Source organism: Aythya fuligula, chromosome 1 (assembly GCF_009819795.1).
Source record: "Aythya fuligula isolate bAytFul2 chromosome 1, bAytFul2.pri, whole genome shotgun sequence".
Lineage (NCBI taxonomy): Eukaryota > Metazoa > Chordata > Aves > Anseriformes > Anatidae > Aythya > Aythya fuligula.
Genome location: NC_045559.1, coordinates 79,989,152 through 80,015,510, shown reverse-complemented (window position 1 = coordinate 80,015,510; position 26,359 = coordinate 79,989,152). Strand labels below are relative to the sequence as shown.

The following is a 26,359-nucleotide window of genomic DNA, read 5'->3' as shown; positions in this document are numbered from 1 at the left end:
TATCTTGTGGTCTGACCTGTTCTTCCTGTTCAGATTGGTTTGGCTGGGATGGAGCTAATGCTCTTTGTAGCAGTGTGATTCTGTGCTTCAGATTTGTGGCTAAGACACAAATTGGTGACACACCAATGTCTTAGCCATGTCTGAACAGTGCTTACACAGCCTGAAGGCCTTCTCTGTTTCTCTCTGTGCCCTACAAGTGAGGAGTCTGAGGGTGGGCAAGAAACCAGGAGGGGACACATCTGGAAAAAATGACCCAAACTGACCAAAGAGATATTCCATGCTTTCTGATGCTGTGCTCAGCAATAAAAAATGGAGGGGGAAGTTTTTCCAAAGTAACTATGGCTTGGGGACTCATCAGGCATCAGTCTGCTGGTGGAAGATGGAGAGTGATTACCTTTGCATCACTTTGTTGTTGTTGTTTTGTTTTGGTTTGGTTTTCTTCACTTGTTTAACTGTTTTTATCTTGGTCCACAAGTTTTTCTCACTCTAACCTTTCCTATTCTCCATCCTGCTGATGAGAGGAGTGAGCAAGGACCTGGTGTGTGCTTAGGTACTAGTTGGGATTAACTGACCACACTATCTGACGTGATCTGCTGTATTCCCTGTTTGCATTGTTATCCTTTCATTTATTTATTTATTTTTCCTTTGAAGGACCTCTATTTTACTTGCAGCTGAAGAGCTTGTCCTGTTTGAATGTCATCTGTTAACTTGACCTATCAGTACAGAAAAATGGCTTCAGGAAATGTGGATACAGTTCAGAGACCAATGGAACTTGGAACCAGAAAACTGAAAAACATTTCAAATTTATTCTTGATGTTGTTCTCCTCTACCACCAGTTGTGTTCTCAGCAGCATAAATCTGTCTGAACATACTGCAGATGCAATGGCATCTTGAAATACGGTTTACAGAAGTCAAAATGTGGTCAGGCCATTTTACATGATTTTGGGTTCCTATGCATGCTATCACGCTGTTGCAGTCTTCTCTAGGGCATCTCAGCATACATCTTCAGTCTACTGGAACTGAGGAGCTTAGCCTACTGAAACTGAGAAGCTTACTGTTTGGCCATGAAATCTTTCAGATTCATTCATCTATTGCTGCACTTAAAAAGTTAGCCTGCTTACTGTGAAGTCATTCATGTACGTGACTTCATGTTGAATGACCAGTGCTAATGTACAAATGAGTAGATGAGTAAGAAGTCATGCAAAGCAACCCAACACATTTGACCTATATCCTTTAGTTTGATGTGTCTCATTCTTCTGATGCTCATTTTCTCATTAATTCATAATGTCTTGTAACCTTTTTAAGAAACATGCAAGAAAAGGCAAACCTTGAATAAAGTAAAAAATATATGGCTGTGTTGTTTTCTGTTTCGTTTCTCTCTTTTTACTGTAAAATGTTTTTTTTTATTATTATTTTTTATTTTTTTTATTTTTATTTTTTTTTAGGAACTATAAACTGTAGGAAATTACTCACAGGAAAGGTGCTTTTGAAATTCTGCCTTACAAGAAGAAATATCATTGCATGTAAAAAGGGAAATTATTGTTAACAGAAAAAGATGATTTAGAAGGATTTGGCAAATATATCATTCTTCTGCTACACTTCACATCATGCTATTTGACATCATTATGGAAAATTTTTGCCTGTAAAAACTTACAGCAGAACTCCAAGTTCTGTGTTGATATGCTACAGATACCACACTGCAGCAGGTGTCCCTTTGGTTTAAAATCATGTTTTTGTCTTCCATAGTAGAACATTTGAGTTGTTAAAAAAAGATCTGTGTTCTGGATGATGGTCTGTCCCAGGACATACTATGCAACAAAAACAAAACAACCTTTACTTCATCAGGTTCAGAAATCAGCTTCACCTCCTTTCCACTTAAACATTATATATAGAAAGCTCTATAATAATATCCAAATTATAATATCCAAATTATAATAACCAAAATATTTCTACTGATAAAAGAATGCTTAGGAAAAAACTAGAAATGAGAATATCTGCTTTTCACTTTTCCCAGTAATACATCAACTTTTATTTTTTATTTTTTTATTTATTTTAAATAATATTTTATATGAACATATTTTGGTTTGTGAAGAATATTTTCATGATATTTCTTTGAGGATTCCTAGCCTGCTTTGTAGAATATCATGACAGGGTTAAAGTTGGAGAGGTTCTAAATTTAATTTCAGAGTCACAGTTCCTTAGGTGTCACACTGCAAGAAAATATCTATGTACAGTTAGAAAGGAAAACAGGAAAACTTCAGCATGATAGATTAGCCATTACACTTGCATATATTTAATGTCAAGGCATGGGATTCTTGAGTTGTTCTATGTCTTCACATTTTGATGATGTTTCAGGTCTATTAGTCAATAAACACCCAGCCATTGCCTCATCATTACCTGGCAATCAGTAGATAAATTCCCTGGTGTACAGTCATAGGAATACATACTTTAATGCTGGATATGGCACTACTGGCTTTACATTCAAATATATTACTTGGATTATTAATTAAAATGTTTTAATAACTAAGGAGCCTAGTTTTCTATACTGACCTAAGTGCAGGTTGTGAGTATATAACTAGAGATTAGATAACAATTACTGAAATATCTGTGAGCAAATATAGATCATAACCCATCTATGTAAGCTCTGGATTTAATAATTATTCACCAGCTATTCAATAATTGACATCATATTCCTGTCTTTACTGCATTATAGTACATTGGTTTTGTTTGTTTTTTGATTTAGAACAAACTACAGTAGAAAGTATTTTTCATGAAAATAAAATAAATGCCAATACACACAGAACCTATTTCTTCCAAAGGGAGAGAATATTCTATTATTTAAGTATCTTCTCGTGTTCACATTGGGGCTGGAATACTCTGATACCACGTGGTAATTATAGTGACTTCTTCATCAGGCCAATGATTTGTTCTAGTATTCTGCCCCTCACTTCCTATACTCAGAGGAAAAAATAATCCAAGCAAACAACAGCTGTGTGAGAAAAAGAAGAGGAAGTGAAACAAATTCTTTGGTGGTTGAGGATTCAAAATTGTGTACTGCGGTCAAACGAAGGTTTGCAGTAGCTCTCAGATCTGACAGTGTCTGTTGTACAGAAATATTGTGACAGACAGCCCGCTCTGGAATATGAATTTCTCTGATGAGACCACTCTCATTTTTCTGGATTTCCTGGGGATGGAAGGAAAGAGGCAAAATAAAATTATAGTTTCTCTTTTTAAATAAGTTGGGAGCCACAAAAATTCAGATAGCACTGTAAGTTTTGGATATGTTTTAGTCAAATTTCTTGTTGTCTGGATGAGTAACTAGTCATCTCAGAAAAAGTCATGAACAGAAGAGAAGCCCTCTGAGAGAGGAGGTACATCCTTTCTCAGTTAAAGAGATTTTTTCCCCCGATTTATCTGTAAAATCAGGCTGACATGTAGTTAGAGAAGTAAGGCTAGGAAACCTTGTCCCATGAGATTGAGCTTTCTGGATCATCCTAACTCCCATGTTGCTTGAGGGATCTTCAGCATTACTTTATTTTTTATTGCATCAAAAATACCCTTCTGTAGCATTACCTGTTAAGCACTGGTATATTACTGAGATGCAAAAATGTTTGTTTGTTTTTGTTTTGTTTTGTTTTTTTTCCACTGAAGAACATTTAACTCTTTTAGAACAATGGTAAATGATTATTAAACATCTCTTGGACAGTTGCTTGCAGTTACAGCCTAAGAGACGGGCTTTCATAATTCAAGTACTCTCTTTCAGTTCCAATAGATAAACTGTAGATAAGCTATGATAAGCTCACGGTGGTGTGTGTTGGCTCTGTATTTCAGCTGTGCTTAACTCTCAGAATCTCAGAGGTGACACCAACCAGAAATAGTGCAGAAGGGGGACTTACATTAATGGTTTTAATCACAACTATTTGATCTGCCTCCTTGGCTGCTTTCTCTGCAGTTTTGACAGTTTCGTTGTTCCAGTCAACAAAGTCCATGGCCATCATTCCTTCCACTGCACTGAGGAGGGAGTAAGGGGAAATGGGGAAGTAGAGAAGACAATCAGTGAGGAGAAAGGGGAAAAAGAAGAGATTTTTAAGGTGATGGAGTTGATAAATTCCTGCAACAAGGCAATTCAACTTGACAGATCCAGATATGTGGGTATATCTTCCCTAAGACCATTTCATTTACATTCTCTTTTCTATTTACCATTCTTGATAGCTACATTTTGCTCTGCTACCTCCAGAAACATGCTGACTCAGGACTCACTCTGAGGCCTCCTGCTTGAGTACATGCGCAACATACAAAATGTCAGGGTAGCCCATACAGCTGGAGATGTTGTTACGAGGGTAGTAGAAGAGGAATGAGAGACACATCTCATTCATGGTGCTTGGCCCAGCCTGCAAAGACATAAGGATGACTCAGAGGCCTACTGAGATTCAAAGGGGAGACAGTTTCTCCTCAGGAAAGCACTCTTGTTTACATATCATGCAGATTGTGTGTGGTGAAAAAAGAAGAATCTGATTGTCAGTTAAAACTGAAGAATCCTCCCAGCAGTTCAATAAATAGGCTGCTCTGTAATTTTATAACTTAAACTTACTTATTTTGTCTTTCAAGAAGACTACTGTATTTGTCTTTCAATCTAGGGGATCTTAAAGTCTGAAACTTTGCAAAGTTCTTCTGAAACATTAAGGGAAATATCTGATATATCTATAATATTTGATCTCTACATTGTATGTGCTCTGAAATAAGTCAGTTATGAAGCTAGAGTATGTCAATAATTGCTTATGTGCTGTGTTCTGCAGAAGTGTACAGGTATAATTAAACTAGTGGTTGAGATCCGAACAAGAAAAGTTAAAAAGAATTACTTTATATTTTGAGAAGTCTAAGTAAGATCCAACTGCTAGATTAGTTCACTTTCTGTATTTGACCCAAACTGTCCACTAAATAAAGTTGTTCAGTGATTGAAAAACAACTTGGCTGCAAGTTTCTCTACTTGCATATGACTTTTTGGACGAGGGTTAGCTTGTATGGTATTAGGTGCAAGACATCTTTGGGATCTGCTCATAAGCCTAGAGTAGGAGGGTCTTAATGGTGAGCTACTCTACAGCCACAGCACAACCTTGCAAGGCATGCCTCGGTACGTCTGATGTTGTGTCTAGCACTAAAAGCATTTGACAGTGCCATATTAAATTTGCCCAAAGGATGTTAATGGGGCTAAACTAGTTTTAAAAACAATGGAAAAATGGTAGGTAGAAAAAGAAACTTACAAAAGTAATCCCTGACCGATCCAGTGTCTGAAAGTTACATTCGACCAGGATTTCATCCCCCTAGAGAACACAGTAGGTCATTCCATCAGAGCTGTACAGACAGACCACAGACAACAACCACATGCAGGAAAGAGGCCAAAGTCTGAAGTGGAATGAAGGACAGAATATGTAAACATATTCTAGCATCTCTGATGCATGCCATCTCCCCAGCTTGCTCCCCCACAGCTACATTCCAGAAGAGGAATGAACGAACGTACTGGTTTGATTACAAGGATTTCCTTCATGTCCCGAATCTCCTGCAAGGTGAAGTCATACTTGTTGTCCTCACAGATGATCCCCAGCTGTTTTTCATTCCTGGCAAAGATGTACAAGGGGAGATGGTTATAATGTTTGCAGAGGGGAGTGTGAAATAACTGATTCCCGCATGAAATAAATGGAGCCAAGGAAAATCCCATCCAGACATCATGCTTGATCTCTTTTTTACATAACTTATACAACACATTTTTAGTGACGGTCCCAAACATTTTGTGTGTCCCAAACACACAATTCAAAAATTTTTTTCCTAAAATTTTCTGGGATCCCAGAATTAAGAACTCCAATACCTGTAATATAAAGCACCAAAAGAAAGATTCTCTGACCCTAGCACACTAGAGCTGGCAAGCTCTGTAGACCCTCCCTTGCAGGTGCATCAAAAATAAATTAATTTGATATTTCTATACTGATATTTTAATTTTTATTTGTTATCTCTAAACTGGTTTATGTTACATCTCCTTAGGTGGTCTTTGCTCAGCTTGAGCATTGTTAATCCATCAACATTACAAGTCATTAGATCTTGCTGAGTACTTCCAAAATGATAAGAAAGAAGATGCTTTGTCACATAATGCACAGTTTATGTGTATCATGCGACTCACATTAAGAGAAGGAGCCCCAAACTACTGCTATAATTTGAAACAACATAGCTTTACCTTCCTCACTTTTACTTGCTATGGGTGCTTTGGCACATAAGGATATTTTGAAACTAAACACCTAAAAAGGAGAGAGACCTGTGCTACCAAAGCCCTGAGTCAAAGGCTCCAGAAAAATAAAGCTACCTTTCAGAGAAAAACTTTCAGCCAGGGACAACCACAGAAAGTCCCTAAATTGTTATCAAGAATAATCACAATCTGCTATAATTTACCAAGACCAACTTCCAAACAGGCTGAGGGCTCCACTAATTAGACAAATAACTGAGAACAACATAGTCATCCTACAGGGGAAATCCCAGAAAAAAATAATCACCCCCCACAGCTCACTGTGACTGAATCAGATCTGTTCAGAAATTGTTTCAACACTTGACTTTCTGTTTTGGAACTTGTGCTTGAGGTGATTTCAGGGCATGGTTCTAACATGGTAAAATCTGTAAGAGTCATTTCTCATATATATGTTCATCCTAAGTGAACTGAACAAATAGGGTAAGGAGTAATGGTTTTAAACTAAAAGAAGTTAGATTTAGATTATATATAAGGAAGAAATTATTCAGTATGAGAGTGGTGAGGCACTGGAACAGGTTGCCCAGAGAGGTTGTTGATGTCCAATTCCTGGAAGTGTTTACGGTCAGGTTGGATGGGGTTTTGATCAACCTGGTCTAGTGGGAGGTGTTTCTGCCCATGGCAGGGGCGTAGGAACTGGATGATCTTTAGGGTCTCTTCCAACCCAAATTGTTCTATGATCCTATGAACTCTCTAGACAGAGAGGTCTGGGAATTTAGTGTGAGAGCACAGCCACGTAAAGACCAAGCAATGCCAAAACTTCTTAGCATTCCAATGGGACCCACATCACATCCCAGATGCATCAGTGATGCTGTATAGACAGAGAACTTCACCTTGAAGCTGTCACGGTGAGCACTCTAATATTATAATGTTGCTGGAATCACAGAATCACAGAATTTCTAGGTTGGAAGAGACCTCAAGATCATCGAGTCCAACCTCTGACCTAACGCTAACAGTCCCCACTAAACCATTTCCCTAAGCTCTACATCTAAACGTCTTTTGAAGACTTCCAGGGATGGTGACTCCACCACTTCCCTGGGCAGCCTGTTCCAGTGCCTCACAACCCTTTCAGTGAAGAAGTTCTTCCTAACATCTAACCTAAAACTCCCCTGGCTCAACTTAAGCCCATTCCCCCTCGTCCTGTCACCAGGCACGTGGGAGAACAGGCCAACCCCCACCTCGCTACAGCCTCCCTTGAGGTACCCATAGAGAGCGATAAGGTCGCCCCTGAGCCTCCTCTTCTCCAGGCTGAACAAGCCCAGCTCCCTCAGCCGCTCCTCGTAGGACTTGTTCTCCAGGCCCCTCACCAGCTTCGTCGCCCTTCTCTGCACCCTCTCAAGCACCTCCATGTCCTTCTTGTAGCGAGGGGCCCAAAACTGAACACAGTACTCGAGGTGCGGCCTCACCAGAGCTGAGTACAGGGGGACGATCACCTCCCTAGCCCTGCTGGTCACACTGTTAATGTCTTGAGCTACACCCATATGGCTAAGCAGCATAGGGTCACGGGTTGTTCTCAGGCTAAATAGTCTAAGTCTAAGTGCCTGACTACCTGTAAAGTCTGAAACATGATGGTCATACTGGGTTGTTCTGAAATTAGAAACCTAAGGAAGAGAAAGCGTTCATACCTATGCTACCAAGCACTTGGACCTCTGTTACGTCTTTTTGGCCTAAAGCACAACTTTTTTCTTCCCTCCCCCTTCAGTTTATTTATTTATTTATAAATTTAAATTGGTAGAAGTAGTGTTGAAACAATATGCTGCAGACCATGATTTGCTATTTTCAGAGCCTAAAGTGAGAGTTCACACCTCATGGCTTGTGGTGTGATCAGACAGTGCATAGGGGAGATGAAATCTTTAGAGTGGGAGGGTGGTAAAGGAAACCAAACCCACTAGAATTTTGCCTATACAGCCCACGGGAACTGGTACATGCAAGCCACAGAAACGCAACTATATAGCCTTGGGGTGAGTCTGGCAAGCAGGTCCAGACATTTCAGAGCACCTTGTTGCAGCTGACCAGTGTAGAAGAGCAGCAGTGCAGTGCTTGAACTCACTGCCTGGGGCTATTTTGTTTGACAGGACATGCAGTCCTACTCTTTCACTCTTCACTGAACTTCTTTTCAGAGCTAGTTGTTGGCACTACAGTTCAGGCTCTATGGAGTCTCCTGCACCTTCAGAATGGAAATGACCCCAGGAGCAGGATTCTTGCCTGCTCTGACCCAAGAGTCAGTGACTGAGCCCATGGCAAGGGCAAGAATATGTCTCTTACCTGTATTGGGCAACCTTCACTCCTCTGCCAGCCAGATGAGTGTGAAGCAAGTAGGCAAAGACGTGCAGATCTGGAACTGGTGTCCCATTCATCTGCAGTCCAAAAAAAAGTGGGTCATGTCTTACAGTCAGAGCTTTGCAATACACATTCAAGCCTGTCCATCAAGTCAAAAGCTTGACTGAACCTCTCTAAACTTAGCATTTAAAAAAACAAACAAACAAACAAACAAACAACAAGGTTTAGCTTGTCTCCTCATGTAGGTTGTTACTGTAGAAAGGTTCTGGTGAGCCTTTCTGAAAATTTCACTTTAGGTACTTTATAATAGGTGTCTGAGTCTGTGATTTCTCAAGCTGGGTACTGTAAGTATATTTATATATAAGACTGAACAATCAATGGGCTATTAAGAGAATGACCAAAGTGTAAACCAGAAAAGTTTCAAAGAGAATCGTAATAATTGGTGAGAAGAAGAAAACCAAGGTTACCTCAGAGCTCATATGAAGGAGCAAACCTCTTATAGGATGTGCAGTTAAAATCGTAAAACTTTTAAAATTGTAAAAATGTAAAATCACTCAATTAAAAGTAAAATTTATGGGATGTTGTAAGTGGATTGTGGGAATGTGCAAAATACGTTATGGGATGTTTAGGGAAATTTTCAAAGGTAGGGAAATAGTAACAAATGTAGGACAACGGGGAGAGGAAGGAAAGAGTCCAAATTTACTTAAGTAGAGTTAAGGTCAGTGTACTAGGCTGGCCAAGCCTGGTACTTGACCTCTGCAGTCTATATATACTAACTTGTTACACTCTATTGCTAATTATTTTCTGTGTGAGTGTGCCTTCTGTACTACACATACGTAAGACCCAAGGTCCCTGCAAGACACTGCATAAAAGGGGCCTAGGTCTGGGCACAGATGCTGGAAGGACTTACAGTGTGAACCAGAAATTGGAGTGACCCAGTAGTACGAGTACCGGTGAAAGCTGCATGAGAGTATGTACGTGTTTCTCTAGTGAATTTTAACCTTGATTTGCCAGATAGCAGGAACAGGACTGGGTCATTTGTGTGCTCACAAGGGTACCCCCATGTCTGTGCTCACCCATGGGGTGCCCATAAAGGTACTGTACTCCTGTCTATGTTGATCTGTTGGCGGCCAGCTGAGACCACTCTCTGGTCATGTGCGTTTGGGTGGTTGGGGTGGAGTGGAGGATGTCTGTATTTTTGGAGTTTGCCCCCAGCCTCAGCTGGGATTAGGAGCAGTGAAAGGGGTATCTAGTAGTCCTGGAGGTGGTAAATCCTCTGGATCCCACAGTCCACTGGAATTGACTGTTTTAAGCAACCCCATGGCAGTTTTTAGAGGGATGTGAGCTCTCTGCCCTAGAGGTATCTTCTTGACCTGAGAGACTGTACCACATCCTCCCAGCCCAGCACGCGCCTTCCTGCACCAGTACCACATGCCTGTGGTAGGACAAAATTCTCACATGTAGTGGAACAGACTCCCTTGGGGTCTTGGGGAGCTTTACATTCTTTGTTTACACACACACACACACACACACCCCATTCACTTAGATGATGTGAATGGTTACTTGAGCCATGATTTTGACATGCTTGCACAGCTCTGCCAATGCTCTTGGGCCAAACCCTGGGTCTCTTCCGAGCAGTTTTGCTAGAAAATTATTCATTTTGCAACATGCAGAAATGAAAGGCAAGATGGCACCCTGCACCAAATGGCTTTTGGACATGTCTAGAGCAAGATGAAAGACCAAAGTGAGAAAGATCAAAAAAAATCAAGAAGGATTTAATGTCTTTCCCCCACACTCACTTCATCAAACTGGCTTGAATTGCAAAGGCCATAAGATCTGTAGGATTCTGCTCCAGGAGGAATGAAATGCACAGGGAAGGTGAAGATGCCTGTTTGCAGTATCCCCACATCATACTTTCGTACCTCTGGTGTATAGTAGATTCGTACCCCTGAGCTGTCGATCAAACCTTTAAAATAAAAATAACCACTCCTTCAGCAATGACTCTAGAAACATCTCTGGTTTACATGACCCATTTCCATAGTTTTCCATCCATTCTGTGCATGTCTGAATCCTCACCTTTCTCAGCTCCCAGGTCCACATCCCCAGTCCCCTCAATACCCAGATAGTCACTGCTTGACTCTCAGCACCTCTCAGTTTCCTCTTACTGTCTGAAGGTTGTACTGATCAATACATGGAAGAATTTCACTCAGTAACTGGTTCTTAATTGGTATGTAGGTGAGGTCTGAGACTACTATCCTGCTGCTGTTCTTTGTCAGGCAACTACCCAACATTACCCACCTGATACCAAGTCAAAATTGCTGTAATGGATTTCCAGTCGGACATACTGAGGGTCCCAAGGTGTTCCGATGGAATATGCAGCATCATCTGGAAATTGATAAGACTTGTGGAGAAATAAAGTTACATGAAGTAATGAGTAATTTTAACTCTTCTCTCTCTTTTTATTTTTTATTTTTTTTTCTGTTTTTGGACAGAGTCAAAATATGGAAACTTAGAAAAATAAAGTTTTGATTTTCTTGCATCTGTGAATATTGAATATTTTTTTAGACTTCATTAAAAAGCAAAATGTTGTCAAAAATTATTCCTGTTCTAATTATTTTTTTCTTCTGAATTGCAATAAGGAAGGCTTTTCAAAATTTATTTTTCCATTATTCTTTTGCTTGGTTTCATTTTTATTTTGTTACTATATTTTATAGGATATTTATATAAAGTATAAATTCTTGCATTGAATTTCACATCAGCATTGGCACTGCATAATTTGAAATCTAAATAAAATTAATGTGTTTTGTCTAAAATTCATCTCCTACATCTTTTCCTCCCTATGTACATCCATACCATAGAACCACAAAATACATTTTGCTCTGAGAAGTGAAGTAACCATCACAATATAGATGCTATAATTTGTGTAACCCTGGGTATTAACTAAACCATTCATCCATTGCACCAGTTTCACTGAACTTTTAATTTTATTATGCTGAAAAACAAGTGGAGCCAGTAGGAATGAAGGCAGCGAGTAGTTACACTCCTTTCTCTTATGCAAGATTAGTCCAAGGAGAGTTTTGTTACATTAATGTCAACATTATCAAAAGGTCAGAATTAAAGCCTTACTATTTGACATATAATAACTGTTCAATGCCTGTATGATAATAACATGCACATACACTCCATGTATCAACAGCTATGTAGAAATCAACATCTTCAACTGATGCCACAGATGACTTGAGTGAGAATAAAATGAGAGACCTCCAATTTGACTGGCTCTGCAGGACAGTGAGGTGTTACTGGATAAGATGACAAAAAGGGTTACCACTATTCACAACAAGAAATAAGGAAGGGAATGACAGACTCACCTCTCCTCCAACAGCCCAGCCCACAACCACCTGAGAGCACAGGGCAAAATCTGGATTGGCTCCATAGCAGTCATCTATGCCACTTGGTAAAACGCTGGCATTGCCACAGGCGTAAACCAGAATATGATGAACTAAAGTTATGTTGTGGGGAGTTATAACAGGTTCAAACTGTAAGCAAGATAAAGAGACAAAAAAAAAAAAAAAAAAAAAAAAAAAGTTATTTTCATTCCTAAAATATTTATTTCTCAAGCAACAAGGAAGAACAGCTAACCACAGCTTGAGGGAACAGAAAGTCAGATTCACAAGATGAATGGCAAACTAGATGATGGTTTATCTACTAATTTCAATACACATCCAGCAGAGTCCATGTTTTTCGGAATTTAATTGCATTTTCCTCTAAAGCACGTTTCTTTAATCAGAATTATAGGGATGTCTATTTGCCCTACTATTTTGGGCAGTGGGATTCCAGACTAGAAATATAACTAGTTTACCTCATGAACCACTTTACTGGCTGAATAGCAAGATAAAGAACCTTGACTTTGGATGCTTAATCTAGGTTCACTGTAACTTGCTGACCCCTCAGTTGTGCCAACACAACTATAATCAAGATAGTTTAAAATAAACCTGCAAATAACCTGGATCTGTTTATGAATCATTGAAGTTTTATTAGTACCAGTGAGATCAGGCCTCAAAATCCTGATGTTACCACCAGAACTGACTAAAACTCATGAGTTTGTTTTGTCGGCTTGTCTTTTTGTCCTTTAAATTCTCACTTTTCCAGTCCATGTAAATTCTTCGTTCTGAAATTCTACATTAATACATCGGAACATCTCTTTTTTAAACCTTCAAAACCTACAAAATTAAAAAAGGTTGTGTGACATTAAAGAAAAATTATCTTAATTTGAGAATTAATCTAGGTTTGGTAAATTCATGATCTTTTCTTTTCGTATCCAATCTTGAAACTGCTTCAAGTGTTAATTTTGCCTTTTATATAGATATGCTTAGAAATTTCCAAGAACAAAAGGAAAAGTCCTTGAATTTATTTCAAATACAGAAAATTCTGCAGGCTCCCTTTGCTCTCAAAGATACTGATAGGTAACTTGGCCTGAGTTCATTACACTGAGAGAATCAGACTTGTAGGAAGATTTCTTCAGGTGTGATGTACATAAAGACAAAGATAATTCCAAGGTTAGAAATGAGGCAGAGAATCTTTTTACGCAATCCAGACAAATTTACTGGCTCATCCCAATGGCAGTGAAGGACACATGGAATGCTCCCTGATTTATGCTAAAAATGCTGTAAGGGACAGACTTGCAAGCATAATTGAAGGAACAAGTCTGTTCTGTCCTGTTTTTTCCCCAGTTTACCTTGTAGATATGGTGTTTCTGCTTAACCCTGGGCAGTGGAAGAAAAGTACAGGCATATTTGGTTTCTTCAATGGGAACAGCAAACTGTAAAAGAAGCAGACACACAAGTCACCTGAAGATTCCTCTGGCAACACAATAACATGTGCAGGAAAGTGGAGAAGCCAAAAGAAGGCTGTGCAAAGAGAACAAAAAAAAACAGAACTGGACCCTGTTCCTCCAGTCAGGATGGAGAGAAAGGTGATGCAGTTAGCAAGAGACTAATGGGGTTCTGGTAGCAATCAGTGAAATGATTCTTGAATGAAGGTTCAAGAAGATAAAACTCCATTCTGGTGAAGAGAAAATACAGTGGTCAGCACCACCAAGTCTTAACAATTAACCTGTTCAATCAATAATTTTTAATTCCTGTATGTCTAGAGTCTCAAGCACAGCACATACATATATCATTTCTTTTCTGAGTAAGTCTGTCCTCCTCCTCTAACACATCCCAGGTAGCCTGCTCCAGCATTCCAGTTCACCTATCCACAACTCTGAGCAAGCACAGCTTAGACATTGAGCCTGGGAGCTAACTTTTTTGTCCAATACTTACGTTGTCCAGCCTCAGGTCATAGGTGAAGAATATTTTAGGGTCAGTTGAGTTGGATGGACTTCTGTATCTCATCAAGAAAAGAGATTTAGAAAATTTTTGGCCCTTAAAGAGTTGTACTGTGTCATCGGTGCCAAATGCAGTAATGAGACGTGCTGTGTCCATCTGTAATAAGAGTGTTTCATTGGAAAATCTTAATTCATTCCCATCAACGATAAACATGTAATTCACCCACACCATCTGCATTATACTGCTGCACACATATTAAAATCCAATACAATACTAACCATCTGCAGTTAAAAGTCACCTGTATTATAAACGTGAATGTTTGGTATGTAGATTACACATGGGCAATCGGGCAACATATCAGAACACACAACAGAAACTAATCACTATAACACATAAAATTTGCCTTGTCCAGGCACAAAAACAATATATACATATATTTGTATATTTGTGTGTGTATATCTATCTATCTATATATATACACACACACTTTTTTTTTTTTCCTTACAAATAAAGGGTGCTGGCTTCAGAAACTTTTACTAAGAATTGCTACAAGACTTAACAAAAAATGCTAACAAAACTGTAGTACCATGATTCTCCATTAGCAGCTAACACTGAGCATACATTCCTGCCTGGATCTGCCCCACCATGCAAGAACAGCAGTAGCCTTGGAAGTCTGAACATTCTTACCATTTAGAATGGGATTATATTCCTTCCAATTAGTGAAGGTAATTAGGAAGGTCTGTCACTTCAAAGGAATGTAACTATTTTTTTGAGCGTGTATTTGAACTCTGGAAAAATGTTGAATATACACTTACCTCTGGACAAACATTTTTGCGTAGCCTAAACTTGTATTCAAGCTTAAGAAAACACTGAGACTTACATCATCACAATTATTTGATGGAAAACATTGTAAGAAAATATAAAACATATCAATGGGTGAAATGGGCATTATAAATGTGGCCATATGATACCATATTTTTCTTCATATTCCTGTAACTTTACTGTTGTGAGAAAATCTTGTTATTCTCAGATCTTATCCAGAGAAACTGGGACTACAGTGGGACACGAGAGCAGTTTGGTTTGGTTTGTTGTTTGACCAGTCCCCTTCCTTACTGTGATATCCAAGTCATTTGAGTCACACGTCCGGAGGTGGCGCTTGAACAGCATGGTGGTAGAGGTTTCGTTCTCTGTCACTGACAGCAGTTGGTAGTCCTGGCTATCATCTTCCTCAAGGGCTGCATCATCTACCACATGAAAATCCTGGAAAAGGAAGAGTGGTAGAAGCCATAGAGAGGAGAAAACTTCCTACACTCCAGGAAGCCATGTTTCTAATTACTGTTGGTGGTACCTGAATAATCTAAGTCTATCTTTCACCAAAAAATCTCCCCCGCTTTCACCACCGATTTCCACAAATAAATCAAAGATAACTCCCATCCAGTCCTGCTACATCCAGCTTCTCAAGGGAAGAGAAGCCCCTGGTGTCCCATTGCCCAGAGGATGGCCTGGATAGGATGGGTCCTAGAGGATCTTCCCTACTCCCTGACAGAGGGTGTCCCCTCCTGCATACCAGGGTATTTTAGCACATTTGGCTAAGTTACACAGGAACTGGGAGGTAAAGCAAGCCCTGCTGAAAAACAGGGGTAGTTTAGATATGAAATATTTGGGGCATACCAAAGCTTCTAAGATCACAATTTAAAGATAAGTATTTTGCAAGTGAAGTACTTTGAAAAAATATGTAAAATTAAATATATCATAAAAAAAAAAAAAAAAAAAAGAGAGAGAGAGAAAAGCAGTGAACAGCTGTAACAACAACAAACAGAAATCCAACATTTTTTGGGGTAGTTTTCCCACCCATTGGTCATTATTCAGATAATGAGTTTGGCATGGTTGAAGTAAAAAAGGGGATTAAAACAAAAACCAAGGATACAAGAAAAAGGATTAAGGGAAGAACACAAAGAGAAAGCTCCACATAAATGCCATTTATGTTAACTAGCAAATTTTTCCACAGTCTGTTTCATGGGTTCAGGAGAAATGACACACATCCTACAACACATGTAGATTTTTGTGTTCAGTAATGTGCTTGCTTACTATAATGTCTCCAGATTTAAATCATTGGGACATATTTTCTTATATGTAGTAAAGCTGATAAAAAGTAGGATGTCTGTGGGACTGAAGTGATTTTCTAATTTAAGCAAAGAATTCCAGCTACCAAGGCAGAGAAACTATGAAAATGTTAAATATTTAATCTGAATATTATGGAAAGTTTAATATTAATAATTTTGAAACTGAATACTTCAATTTCTTATTTTAGGGTGTACATTTTAGGAGTTGTTAAATGCTTTCATTTTACCATAAATTATTATTATTATTGTAATTACTCTTAAACAAAGTACAAGCAACAGTTTCTTCTAAGTTGTCCATATTATTTCCCTCCTGTAGTTTCATTTACCCCCATAACTCATTGTGTCACAATCAAAAGAAGATTTAAAACTCAGTATTACAAGAGCAGTTTTGCAAACAACTAGACTATAAGTAAAGCTAGCTACCTCACCTCCTCCAAAGTTCACTGACTTTAGAAAATGTAGACACATTTCATGCAAAACACATTTTGCTGTTATGTGAATAGGTAAAATAAAATGTCTGAGCAAACTAAAACCACTTTGAATTGCAAATATTTAATCGGTATACCTTCTTCTTTTCCTGTGTCTGGATAATACTAAACTATTTCTTTCAAACAAACAAACACAGCGTTTTTGCGTTTAGCACCCTAATGGGTATTTTCTTCATCTGCAGTTCAGCTGCCTTAACATCAGGCATCTAACCTTAGTTATTGCCTTTACAGTCAATGGAAAAAATCATCAAGCCCCAAGGGTGTTCTATCCTATTCCTACTGGAGCATTTAACACTGTCAGGAAGAAGCCACCTGTGGAGGTGAACACATCTCTCCACTTACTCCAGAAGAAACTCAGAAAGCTAGTTCAATCCAGATGACTGCCTCTCTAACAACTTTACTTTGGTAGGAGGACTCCCATTCACAATACTCAGGTCAAAGCTAGGCTCCAAGGAGGTCTCTTCCACTTTGCAAAGCTAGACCACAATTCTGATAGGCTATGAGCTCCTACACAAAATCAAGACAGCTGAATGCATAAATGGCAGGGAAATGTGAAAAGCTGTTCTCCTCCCCATCCGCTCAACATCTGTAGTAAACAAACCATAATTTTCTTGAATTTTATTTAACCTTTGAAAAAGTTAAAAACCTTTGAAAGTGAGGAAAAACAGAGGAATTTCACATCAGAATCCTGTCTGAAGTAACTCTCCCAGCAGCCTTTTCTACTTTCATGGTAGGTGACTGCTTTGATCAAATCTAATTGGTTATAGCTGTGGTTTTGACTCACAGATGGGATCAGTTTATTTGCCTAACAACAACATCTAGTGCCATCTGGGATATCATAGTGTATGTGAGGTAGCTGCATGGGGATAGCAGCCGTGATACAGGACCTGCAGAAGACCTGGGACCTTTTGGACTCTTTCAGTCAGAGGCTACTATAGCATCTAAAATGGTCCCAGATAGCTAGCTTTAGTCGGTTAAGCCCATATGCTCTCAAGACAACACACTGATAACGTGGCCCTTGGCAAAGAGGGGTGCAGAAGAAGACTTTTCAGAAGGCTTTTCAACTTACAGAGAAGTAGATGCTGCCATTAGGGAAGACACCTCCAATCACAATGTCAGATCCAGGCAACTCTCCATGAGGGCTGAATCCAAACGCCACCCAGCCAGTTGTGTGAACCTGCAGCTCAAAAGTCATCATCTCCTGTTCATCATGGTCCCAACGAAGGTATACCATGTTTAAAGGATCCAGGTAGACAGAGAAACGTAAGAGTGGAGGTGCAGGCTGACCAGAACAAAACCATGTGAGGAACAAGAGGAAGAACATGCCCTTTATTCTTGAGAAGGGAACAGACATTATCCACAGGACTGCTGCAATTTCTGTGTTCTGTTGATACCCTGAGCAGCTATTCTGCTGTGAGGGGCCCATCTTATATGGAATTACATGAGGCTGGCCTGTTGCCAGAAAGGAGAAGTGGAAACCGGCTGTTTTATATCCAATTTAACATTTAAGAAAGATCAACATCTTACGTAATATGTCCTGGCACCCTGCCTCTGTGAAACCATACTAGTCCATCCCATGTACATATTACAACATTTTAAAGAGCTGGTTTGTACCACACAGCCAAAAAAAAAAAAAAAAAAAAAAAAAAGTTTTTGTTTTACCCAGTACTCCTTAGAATAGGTGAATGATGCCTCTTTTCACGAACGAAAAAGGACTCTTCTGACTATGTGTCTTTCCTTGCAAATGCTGAAATGAACCCTGACTGTGCTACCTTATTGCCTGGTGCAATAATTATTGGAAAGTTTGTGGGGAAGAGGCTGGTGAACTTTAGTTCCTAGTTTATCAGAGGAAGCTATATAAAGAAGCTATCCTGCAGTAGCAATGTAAAGAAGCTATCCTGCAGTAGCAATCTGGACTGGGGCTATATGGACAAAAGGCCCTATCATAGAATCATAAAATTGTATGGGTTAAAAGCAAACTAAGGTCCCTTAAAGATCATCCAGTTCTAGCCCCCCTGCCATTAGTAGAGACATCTTCCACTAGATCAGGCTCCTCAAAGCCCCATCTAACCTGAACACTTCCAGGGTGAAGACTTACACAACTTCTCTGGGCAACCTGTCCCAGTTCCTCGTCACCCTCATAGTGAGGAATTTCGTCCTTATATTTAATCTAAATCTACTCCTTCAGTTTAAAAACATTACTGGTCACTTGTCCTATCACTACACTCCTTTGGCAGAGAGTCCCTCCCTACCTTTCTTGTGAGCCCCCTTTTAAGTACTGGAAGGCCACAATAAGGTATCCCCAGAGACTTCTCCTCTCTAGGTTAAACAACCCAAACCCTCTCAGCCTCTCTTCACAGGAGAGGTGCTCCAGCCCTTTTATCATCCTTGTGGCCCTCCTCTTGACTTGGTCCAACAGGTCCACGTCCTTCTTGTGCGGGGACGCCCAGAGCTGAATGCAGTACTCCAGGTGGGGTCTCATGAGAGTAGAGTAGAAGGTGAGAATCACATCCCTCAACCTGCTGGGAATGTTTATTTTGATGCAACCTAGGATAAATCGGTCTTCTGGGCTGCAAGAGAACATTGTTGGCTCATGCAGAGTTTTTCACCCACCAGAACCCCCAAGTCCTTCCCTACAGGACTTCTCTTAACCCATTCATCACCCAGTCTGTACTGATGATTGGGATTGCCCTGACCCAGGTGCAGGACATTGTATTTGGCCTTGTTGAACTTCATGAGATTCACATGGGCCCACTATTCAAGTCTATCAAGGTTCCTCTGGATGGCATCCCTTCCCTTTGTAGTATCATCCGCAGCGTTCAGCTTGGTGTCATCTGAAAACTTGCTAAAATGCACTAAATCCCACTGTCCGTGTCACTGATGGAAACATTAAACAGTACCGGTCCTAGTACAGACACCTAAGGGATACCACTTCTCAGAGTTCTTCACCTTCATATTGAACCATTGACTGCAGCTCCTTGAGTATAACCCTCCAGCCAATTCTTTATTCACTGAATAATCCATCCATCAAATCCTTTTCTCTCCAATTTACAGTCAAGGGTGTTCGGTGGGACCATATCAAAAACTTTGCACAAGTTAATGTAGATGACAGCCATTGTTCTTGTCCACCAATGTTGTCATTCTGTCTTAGAAGGCCACCAAATTAGTCAAACCTGACTAGCCCTTTGTGAAGCCATGTTGGCTATCTCCACTCACCTCCCTGTCTTTCATGTATCTTAACATGGTTTCCGGGAGGATTCGGAGTACTGATAAGAAAAACAAATAGCCTCAGCAGGCTTCCAACCAGTTCTGCCAGGAATTGCCTTGTGAATCTCATTTACAATTTGTCTAGTTGCATAATGCACTACAAAACATAGCCCGAGTCTATGGATTTTGAAGAAGGTTGTAGTTCATTCTGACTTATGTGCTAGGAAAGCCTAGAAAAGCCCATTTGTATTATTCTGCTGAGACAAGTGCTTGCAGGACAAATGAGTAACAGAGAAGGAGAGATATCTAATCTGATCTTCAGGGATAGGATTTAAACAGATCACATTGCATACAGATTTCTTGGATGCCCACTTACATTGTTGACAGTCTTGCTGTAGGCAGCAAGTACATTTGCGGTTTCTTTTCTGAATTATGTAGTACAATGCCAACATTTTAAAGCTTCTCTGCTCCAGAGAGGCCCAGCACACTGTTCTAGGGACACCAGCCAGGACTGAGGGCTGTGATAATATAGTAGGACAAAAGGATAGGATATCACAGGGTGTTAAAACTGAGGGACTTCAGCCCTCATGTGGGGAGAACCCAAGACAAGAGTTAATGAAGTAGAGGGAGGGAAAAAGGGAAGGGAATATACACAGCTACAATGAGGATGCTCTGCAGACCTGCTGGTGTGAGAAATTTTCATCATTGCTAGTTCTCTATTCTTCTAAGCAGAAAATCCCTTTTTTACACTGAGAGGAGTAAGGTATTAGGGGATGGAATTGATACACTGCTGGAAGACATGGTTATCCCAGGATTACAAAGAGGGGTGGCTTAGCTGTGTGACAAGGATTAGAATTGCATGGTTTCTTTGATGAAACAGGATGTGGTGTTTGCACACCACTACTAAGGGACATGGGAGAGATATTCAGGAACAGTAAAATACCACAGATTAGCAGTGAGCCACATGCCAAAGATGATTATAAAATGACAGAGGAAATAAGATAACCCTTCCTTTAGAAAAACTAAGTGCTCATGCAGGAGCCAAGTGTGAAAAGAATGAGGAGGGTCAGAACCACAGGGCACAACAGTACTTCTGAGGATCTGTCTTATATGGCAGATGGAGACACACAGAAAGGAGAGGAAGTAAGTGATGTTGCACTGCATTTTCATGAAACTCAATGTACAGTAAGAATATTGACTGCAATGGGCAGGTCCTTAGAGGAAAGGGGTTTTTCCCAATGGTTCCTCTCAGGTTCCTCATGATTGCCTTGACATCTTGGGTCAGTGAAATCCCCATGTTCCTGAGTGGCTGCATTATTTCCAGTGTCTCTGCCCAAGCCTCATGCTAAGCTGTGTAAGTTGCTCCATTCCCCAAAGCTTCTGATGGGAGAGGTGGGGAGGGAGACCTTTCCCCATTTGGAGGTAGACACATCTACTGTAGTGGTAGTTGATTGATTCCTATTAGCTCAATGTATAAAATGTTTCTCAGGAGAACAAAGACTTGGTTGCTTCTTCTGCTTGTCTTTCATCAACACAGATGAATGTGGCCTCCAGAACTTAGGACCACCTCATCTCATCCCAATCTGATTCCTCCTCCTCCCAGCTTTTAAGTATATTTTCTCATCTCTCCCTAGAGCCATTTCAGCCCCTGCCACTTTGTTTCCTGTCCCTTCCAGCATGAACCCCCAAACAGTCACACACTACAGTCATCAGAGACTGGCAATCCATGACTCTGGGCAGACTCAGGTAGAAGGTTCACACAATAGTTTACTAGTACAAGCTTCCCACGTGGGTGGACAGCCAGAAATTAGTAACATGTTTGAACTAAGAGGTGTCAAGATGGAGTCTGAGAAGGAATTCAGTAATGGGAGCACCAAAAGTAACAGTATTAAAAGCAAGCAAACAAACAAAACATCTTGGTCTGTTCTCCTTGGGTTCAGACTTTCCCAGTGACTCATTCTTGGGGCAAATAAGATATACAATGACCTGGATGATAAAAGAGCTGAGCACTAAATGCCTCAGAAAAGGGACCTGCCATTCTTCTCCTGTCCTTGGCTCTGGAAGAACTGGACTGCTGCTTCTCAGGGAGACGGTGAGGGGTCACCTTGCTGTTGTTCCCACCCAATGATTTTCTCCTTCAAGCTTTCCCCTTGACCCAACTGCTGAGTCTTCCCTCTCTCCTGCCAGTACACAGATTGCAGTTGACCTCTCCTCTGGTTGTTTGTAGAGGAAAATGCCTGACACGTCCCACCCTACACCCAGGTTCTTGATTTTTCCCAATGGTATAAAGGAGAGAACATAACTATGGGAAGACAAATAGGTTGCTTAATTTACAATATAATTAAGCAAGCCATCACTGAGGATCCACTATTAGGTTTCCTTTAGAGAACATTAGGACTATGTGTAGTAGACTTTTTTTCTCTGGATGGCTTTTGCAGCTGCAGAGGTTGTGCAGGGTTCCTCTAGTCCCATGACCTGTGGGGAAACAGAGCTGGGATGGGTAGTGGGTGTGGAAGAATAGGGAAAATCCTGACTGACAGGCAGTGGCTCAGTTCTCTGAGTGTGGATAAACTTACTACAGCTTGTAAAGTAGGTATTTTGTTACTGCTGAGATGCTCAGGAAAAGCGATTGCTTCACATTGTTGGTAGCCATCTTGTCCCCTCCGGTCATCTCCAAAGGTAATGTCAGTAGGTCTTAGCATGGTGTACACAGTCAGGAAATCAAAATGCTGTTCCTGCATATCCTGTCCTGGCTGCATTGATTCAGTAAAACAATTACTAAACTTAGGCCTTTTTTTTTTTTTTTTTTTTTTCCTTACTTTGAGGTAGAGATAATGTTCCACATAGCTCAGCCCTACCTGTATATAAAATAATGTGTTTTTCTTGTTATTTGAGTTGAGGTGTGGCTCTAAAACACTCTCTGTGCCCAGGTTAGGCTACAACATTCTAGATCTAAAGAGAGACCTTATCACTGTCACCCTTTGTTCTATGAGATTTGTTCTTGATGAGCTTATTACTTTTTTTATTGGGCATTAAAGAGCCATTAGCAATGCACTCGAAACAGAATACACTCAGCCTTTTGTAACGCTAGATGGCATCAGAACATTAGCGAACGACCCCAAACGAGCAGACAGGCATCACCTCGTGAACAGCTGCACTTCTGCGTTACTCCAGCTGGGGCTGCAGTGTTTCAGCATTGCCGCTGATGACAACTTTATCAACCCCGAATAAAAGAACCAACTTCAGGATCCCACACGAGTAAGAGAAGCGCACGGAAGTGAGGATCCGCACGGTTTGGTCTTGTCTGATCTTGGCTCTGGCAGTGACTGTTTGACTTACAGCAATTACACTTAGCCTCCTAGGAGGGGCAATGGGGTGCTTTTTTTTTTTTTTTTTTTTTTTTTTCCCCCAAAATGCATTAAATTCCAGAAAAGCAGCAGAGCCAAGGTGCATGTATTATCATTAGTTTTCACAGACGTTTTCTAAATGAGGTTTCAGGGAGAGAAGGAATACACCTCACTTGTTCAATGAGCACCTATATTTTCACAGCTTGATTTCCTACAGATTTGTGTCCTACATCCTTTAAATACCGACTTCTGCAACAGTGCTGGTTCCTGCAACTTCTCTTAAACTCAGTGGTATCAGTCTGCAGGTAGATCAAACAGAGCAGAAGTCAGAGGAATGTTCTCAGTATTTTGACTTTCCTTTTACAGCTTAAAGAACTGGATGCTACCTGTATCTGATGGATCTGCTTTTTTTTTTTTTTTTTTTTTTTTTCTGCAGAAGATTGTGAAAGCGGTGATGATATCTGAGGACTAGATCTTCCTACCAAGGCATTTCTATCTATTTCTGTCATATCTGAAAAATAAATAAATAAATAAATACATAAATAATCCAACAGTTATCTAAAAGAGGCCTTATTAAGAAATACTTGGAAGGTGGAAATCACTGTGGAGGCTGAAGGAATTAAAAAATAACAGCAGGTCAGCAAAGAAGGGAAGACAAAATACAGAAGAGCCAGTTAGCTACAGTAAAATGCCATCTAGCTGCCTACTGTGAATAGGATAATCACACTGAATTTCAGTCTCTGGTGGCTTTGTTTCTATATGCTCTGAATGTCTTGAAAAAACACAAACATGTGCCAAGAGAAGCAATATGACGCTGGTTACTACAAAAAGCTACTGAAATGTATTAATTGTGAATTAATGGAAGAAACTACAGCTCCAGCACGTGAACCCATGCATTAGACTGAGTTTTCAGCTTCATTATCACTAAACAATACTATCAAAAGCAGGCTGGTATAAAAGACCCCAAAACCTTGTCTCTAAGGTAGAGCAGACAAATACACAAGTGCAAAATTGTGAGAAAACAGATATTTTAACTTGGAGCAGCCTAAACAGTCATCAAGTGAACATACCACAACAGAGCTGTAGAAGGAACAGCAACTGAATAGAAACTGTACAATTTCTTTTTCCAAGGAGATAAGAATCTGACCTTTTATGTTACATGATATCGGGATAAGTACTCTTGCTGTCCTTAGTCCACAAAGAACCCTTGCACTTAAACGGAAACCTTTTGCTTCTCATCTTCTGTGTTACTTTCAAGAAATATCCAAAATATTTTCCAAATATCTGCAAAAACCTATCTGAATATTCCCTAAAACTGCTGATGAGTCTAGCTCCATTCCCATCAGGGGCGGGATTCCTTCTCCATGAAACATGGTAAGGGCTCTGTGTACCTCCCACTTGATACTCACCCTCTTTGGGTATTGTGTAATCACAGAAATAAATGCAGTGCACAAGAGAATTCACTTTTTCTGGCATATTCTTCCATGGAAGAACAGAAGCTTTTTATAGTCTTCAGGAGAGTTCAGCTGAACAGGAGTCTCTCTGAAGCCAGAGATACAGACAATTCTGGTACTGCAAGTTGGCCTGCTTGTCAGTAACATCTGAATCACAGCAGAATGACATTTTACTGCCAGAATACCAAGACGCTTAATCACTCAATTACACCCAATAATGGGCTGTTGCCCTGTTGGGTCACTTATCTTCCAGCTGTGCAGTCCTGAGTCCCAGGACTTGCCTGAAACCCACATGAATGGCCACTTTTTATTGTACAGCCCATTTTCTCTGAGATGACTGTTTCCATTAACTTTATATTTGGCAGCACACCTACAGTAGGGCTCTTGTAACGCAGTCGCCTCTGGACCCTATCAGACGCCTTGTTTATTCATTGTTGTATTAGAACTGTGTAGGGAGCATTTTCATGTTCTCTGGGTTTTTCTTTTGCACATAGGGCCTGCGGGAGTTTGCTGTTATGGTAACTCTTAACACCAACAATCACCTAGCTCTCTTGGGACTACTATTTTGCACTGTTACAGCAGCAGCTGCATTTTGTATGACAATTTCCTCACTATGTGCTTTCATATTTTGCAGTACTATCCATAAGCCACAGTAAGGTAAATGAGTCATAACGAGGTGTGTGCCAAAGAGATTAATGTTTAAATTGAGCATAGAAATCATAGGGTTCCTAGAAATCTCGTGGATTTTGTTTGTTTCTGTTTCTTTTTTTTTTTTTTTTTTTTTTCTGGACTATTAAGTTCCTATGGAGAACAATTCCCATGAATCTAAACAGCTTGCTTTAATTCCTTTTTCTCGTTAATATGAGTATTGAGTGAAGTCCCTGCAGAAATGGGCATGAAATACCACCCTCTGTTGTTGTGGAAGAGCAAAAGAACATAATTTACATTCCTAAGTCTGCTACAAAAGTGCGACAATGGCTTCCATCTAGTGCTTCACACAAAAAAAGATGAGATAGAGAAGGAGGAAAGTGGAGATGCTGTGTTTGATTTCTATTTTTTATACAGAAGTAAATACAGCAAGCCTATCTGTGAATTATTCCTTAGTTATGCTGATGTAAGTGAAAGGATTCAGATCCTTTAGTCAATACATTTGTTCTTTTAGCTTCAGGAAAACCTAAAATTCAGAAAAGTCTGTTATGACATCACGAACAAGCCACTCTGTCTCTACAGTCTCCATTTTATTGCTGCTAGTTGTAAAGTATCTCTGAACATAGCAAGGATGGAGGTGAGGAAAATGAATGTTTTTCAAATTCTTTTTTTTTTTTTTTCCTGGACTATTTCAAAGTAAAATGAACATTAAATAAACCTACAATATGCACAGTCCATGTTCAGACAGATACAGCTTATGTTCCTGAGTACAAGTACCTACAAAATACACCAGGTATGCAACTGAACCAATCATTACTTATACTCTGCATTATTTAATTGGTGGGAAAAAGAAAGAATTTTTTGGAAGAGCTGTTTCACCACTGTGTTCTGCTTGATCATTTTTGACTGGCTTTTCTATTTCAGTATCCAAAAGTTTCTCTGGGATAGCATGTTTCATTGTGTGATTCTGTACATCATTTTCTGTTGTTCCTGTGGAGGGCACAGTGAGAGTCAGTCTTTCACCCAGTTCACTTTTCACATTGTCAGCTGTATCTTTCCAGATATTTTCTGTAATAATAAATAAATAAAATGATAGGGTGAGACTGTGGATTATCAGCAGCAGCTAAACACACGATCACTACAAAATCAGAAAAAATCAATTGAAAATTTCTGTTGTGATCTCACAACAACCACTG

The 26,359-nt window shown here is 39.9% G+C and overlaps 1 protein-coding gene across 1 annotated transcript; it reads right to left on the bottom strand.

Moving 5' to 3' along the window:
- Window positions 1–656: 656 nt before the first annotated feature.
- On the bottom strand, window positions 657–17,933 carry LOC116489297 (putative DBH-like monooxygenase protein 2). Its single transcript, XM_032187573.1, has 13 exons — window positions 17,577–17,933; window positions 15,010–15,156; window positions 13,891–14,052; window positions 13,305–13,388; window positions 11,938–12,105; window positions 10,868–10,970; window positions 10,369–10,535; window positions 8,555–8,646; window positions 5,519–5,615; window positions 5,262–5,321; window positions 4,261–4,391; window positions 3,897–4,011; window positions 657–713 (listed from the first exon to the last, which is right to left on the bottom strand). The coding sequence occupies exons 1-13, from the start codon at window positions 17,931–17,933 to the stop codon at window positions 657–659; spliced, it is 1,740 nt and encodes a 579-aa protein (XP_032043464.1).
- Window positions 17,934–26,359: the final 8,426 nt, after the last annotated feature.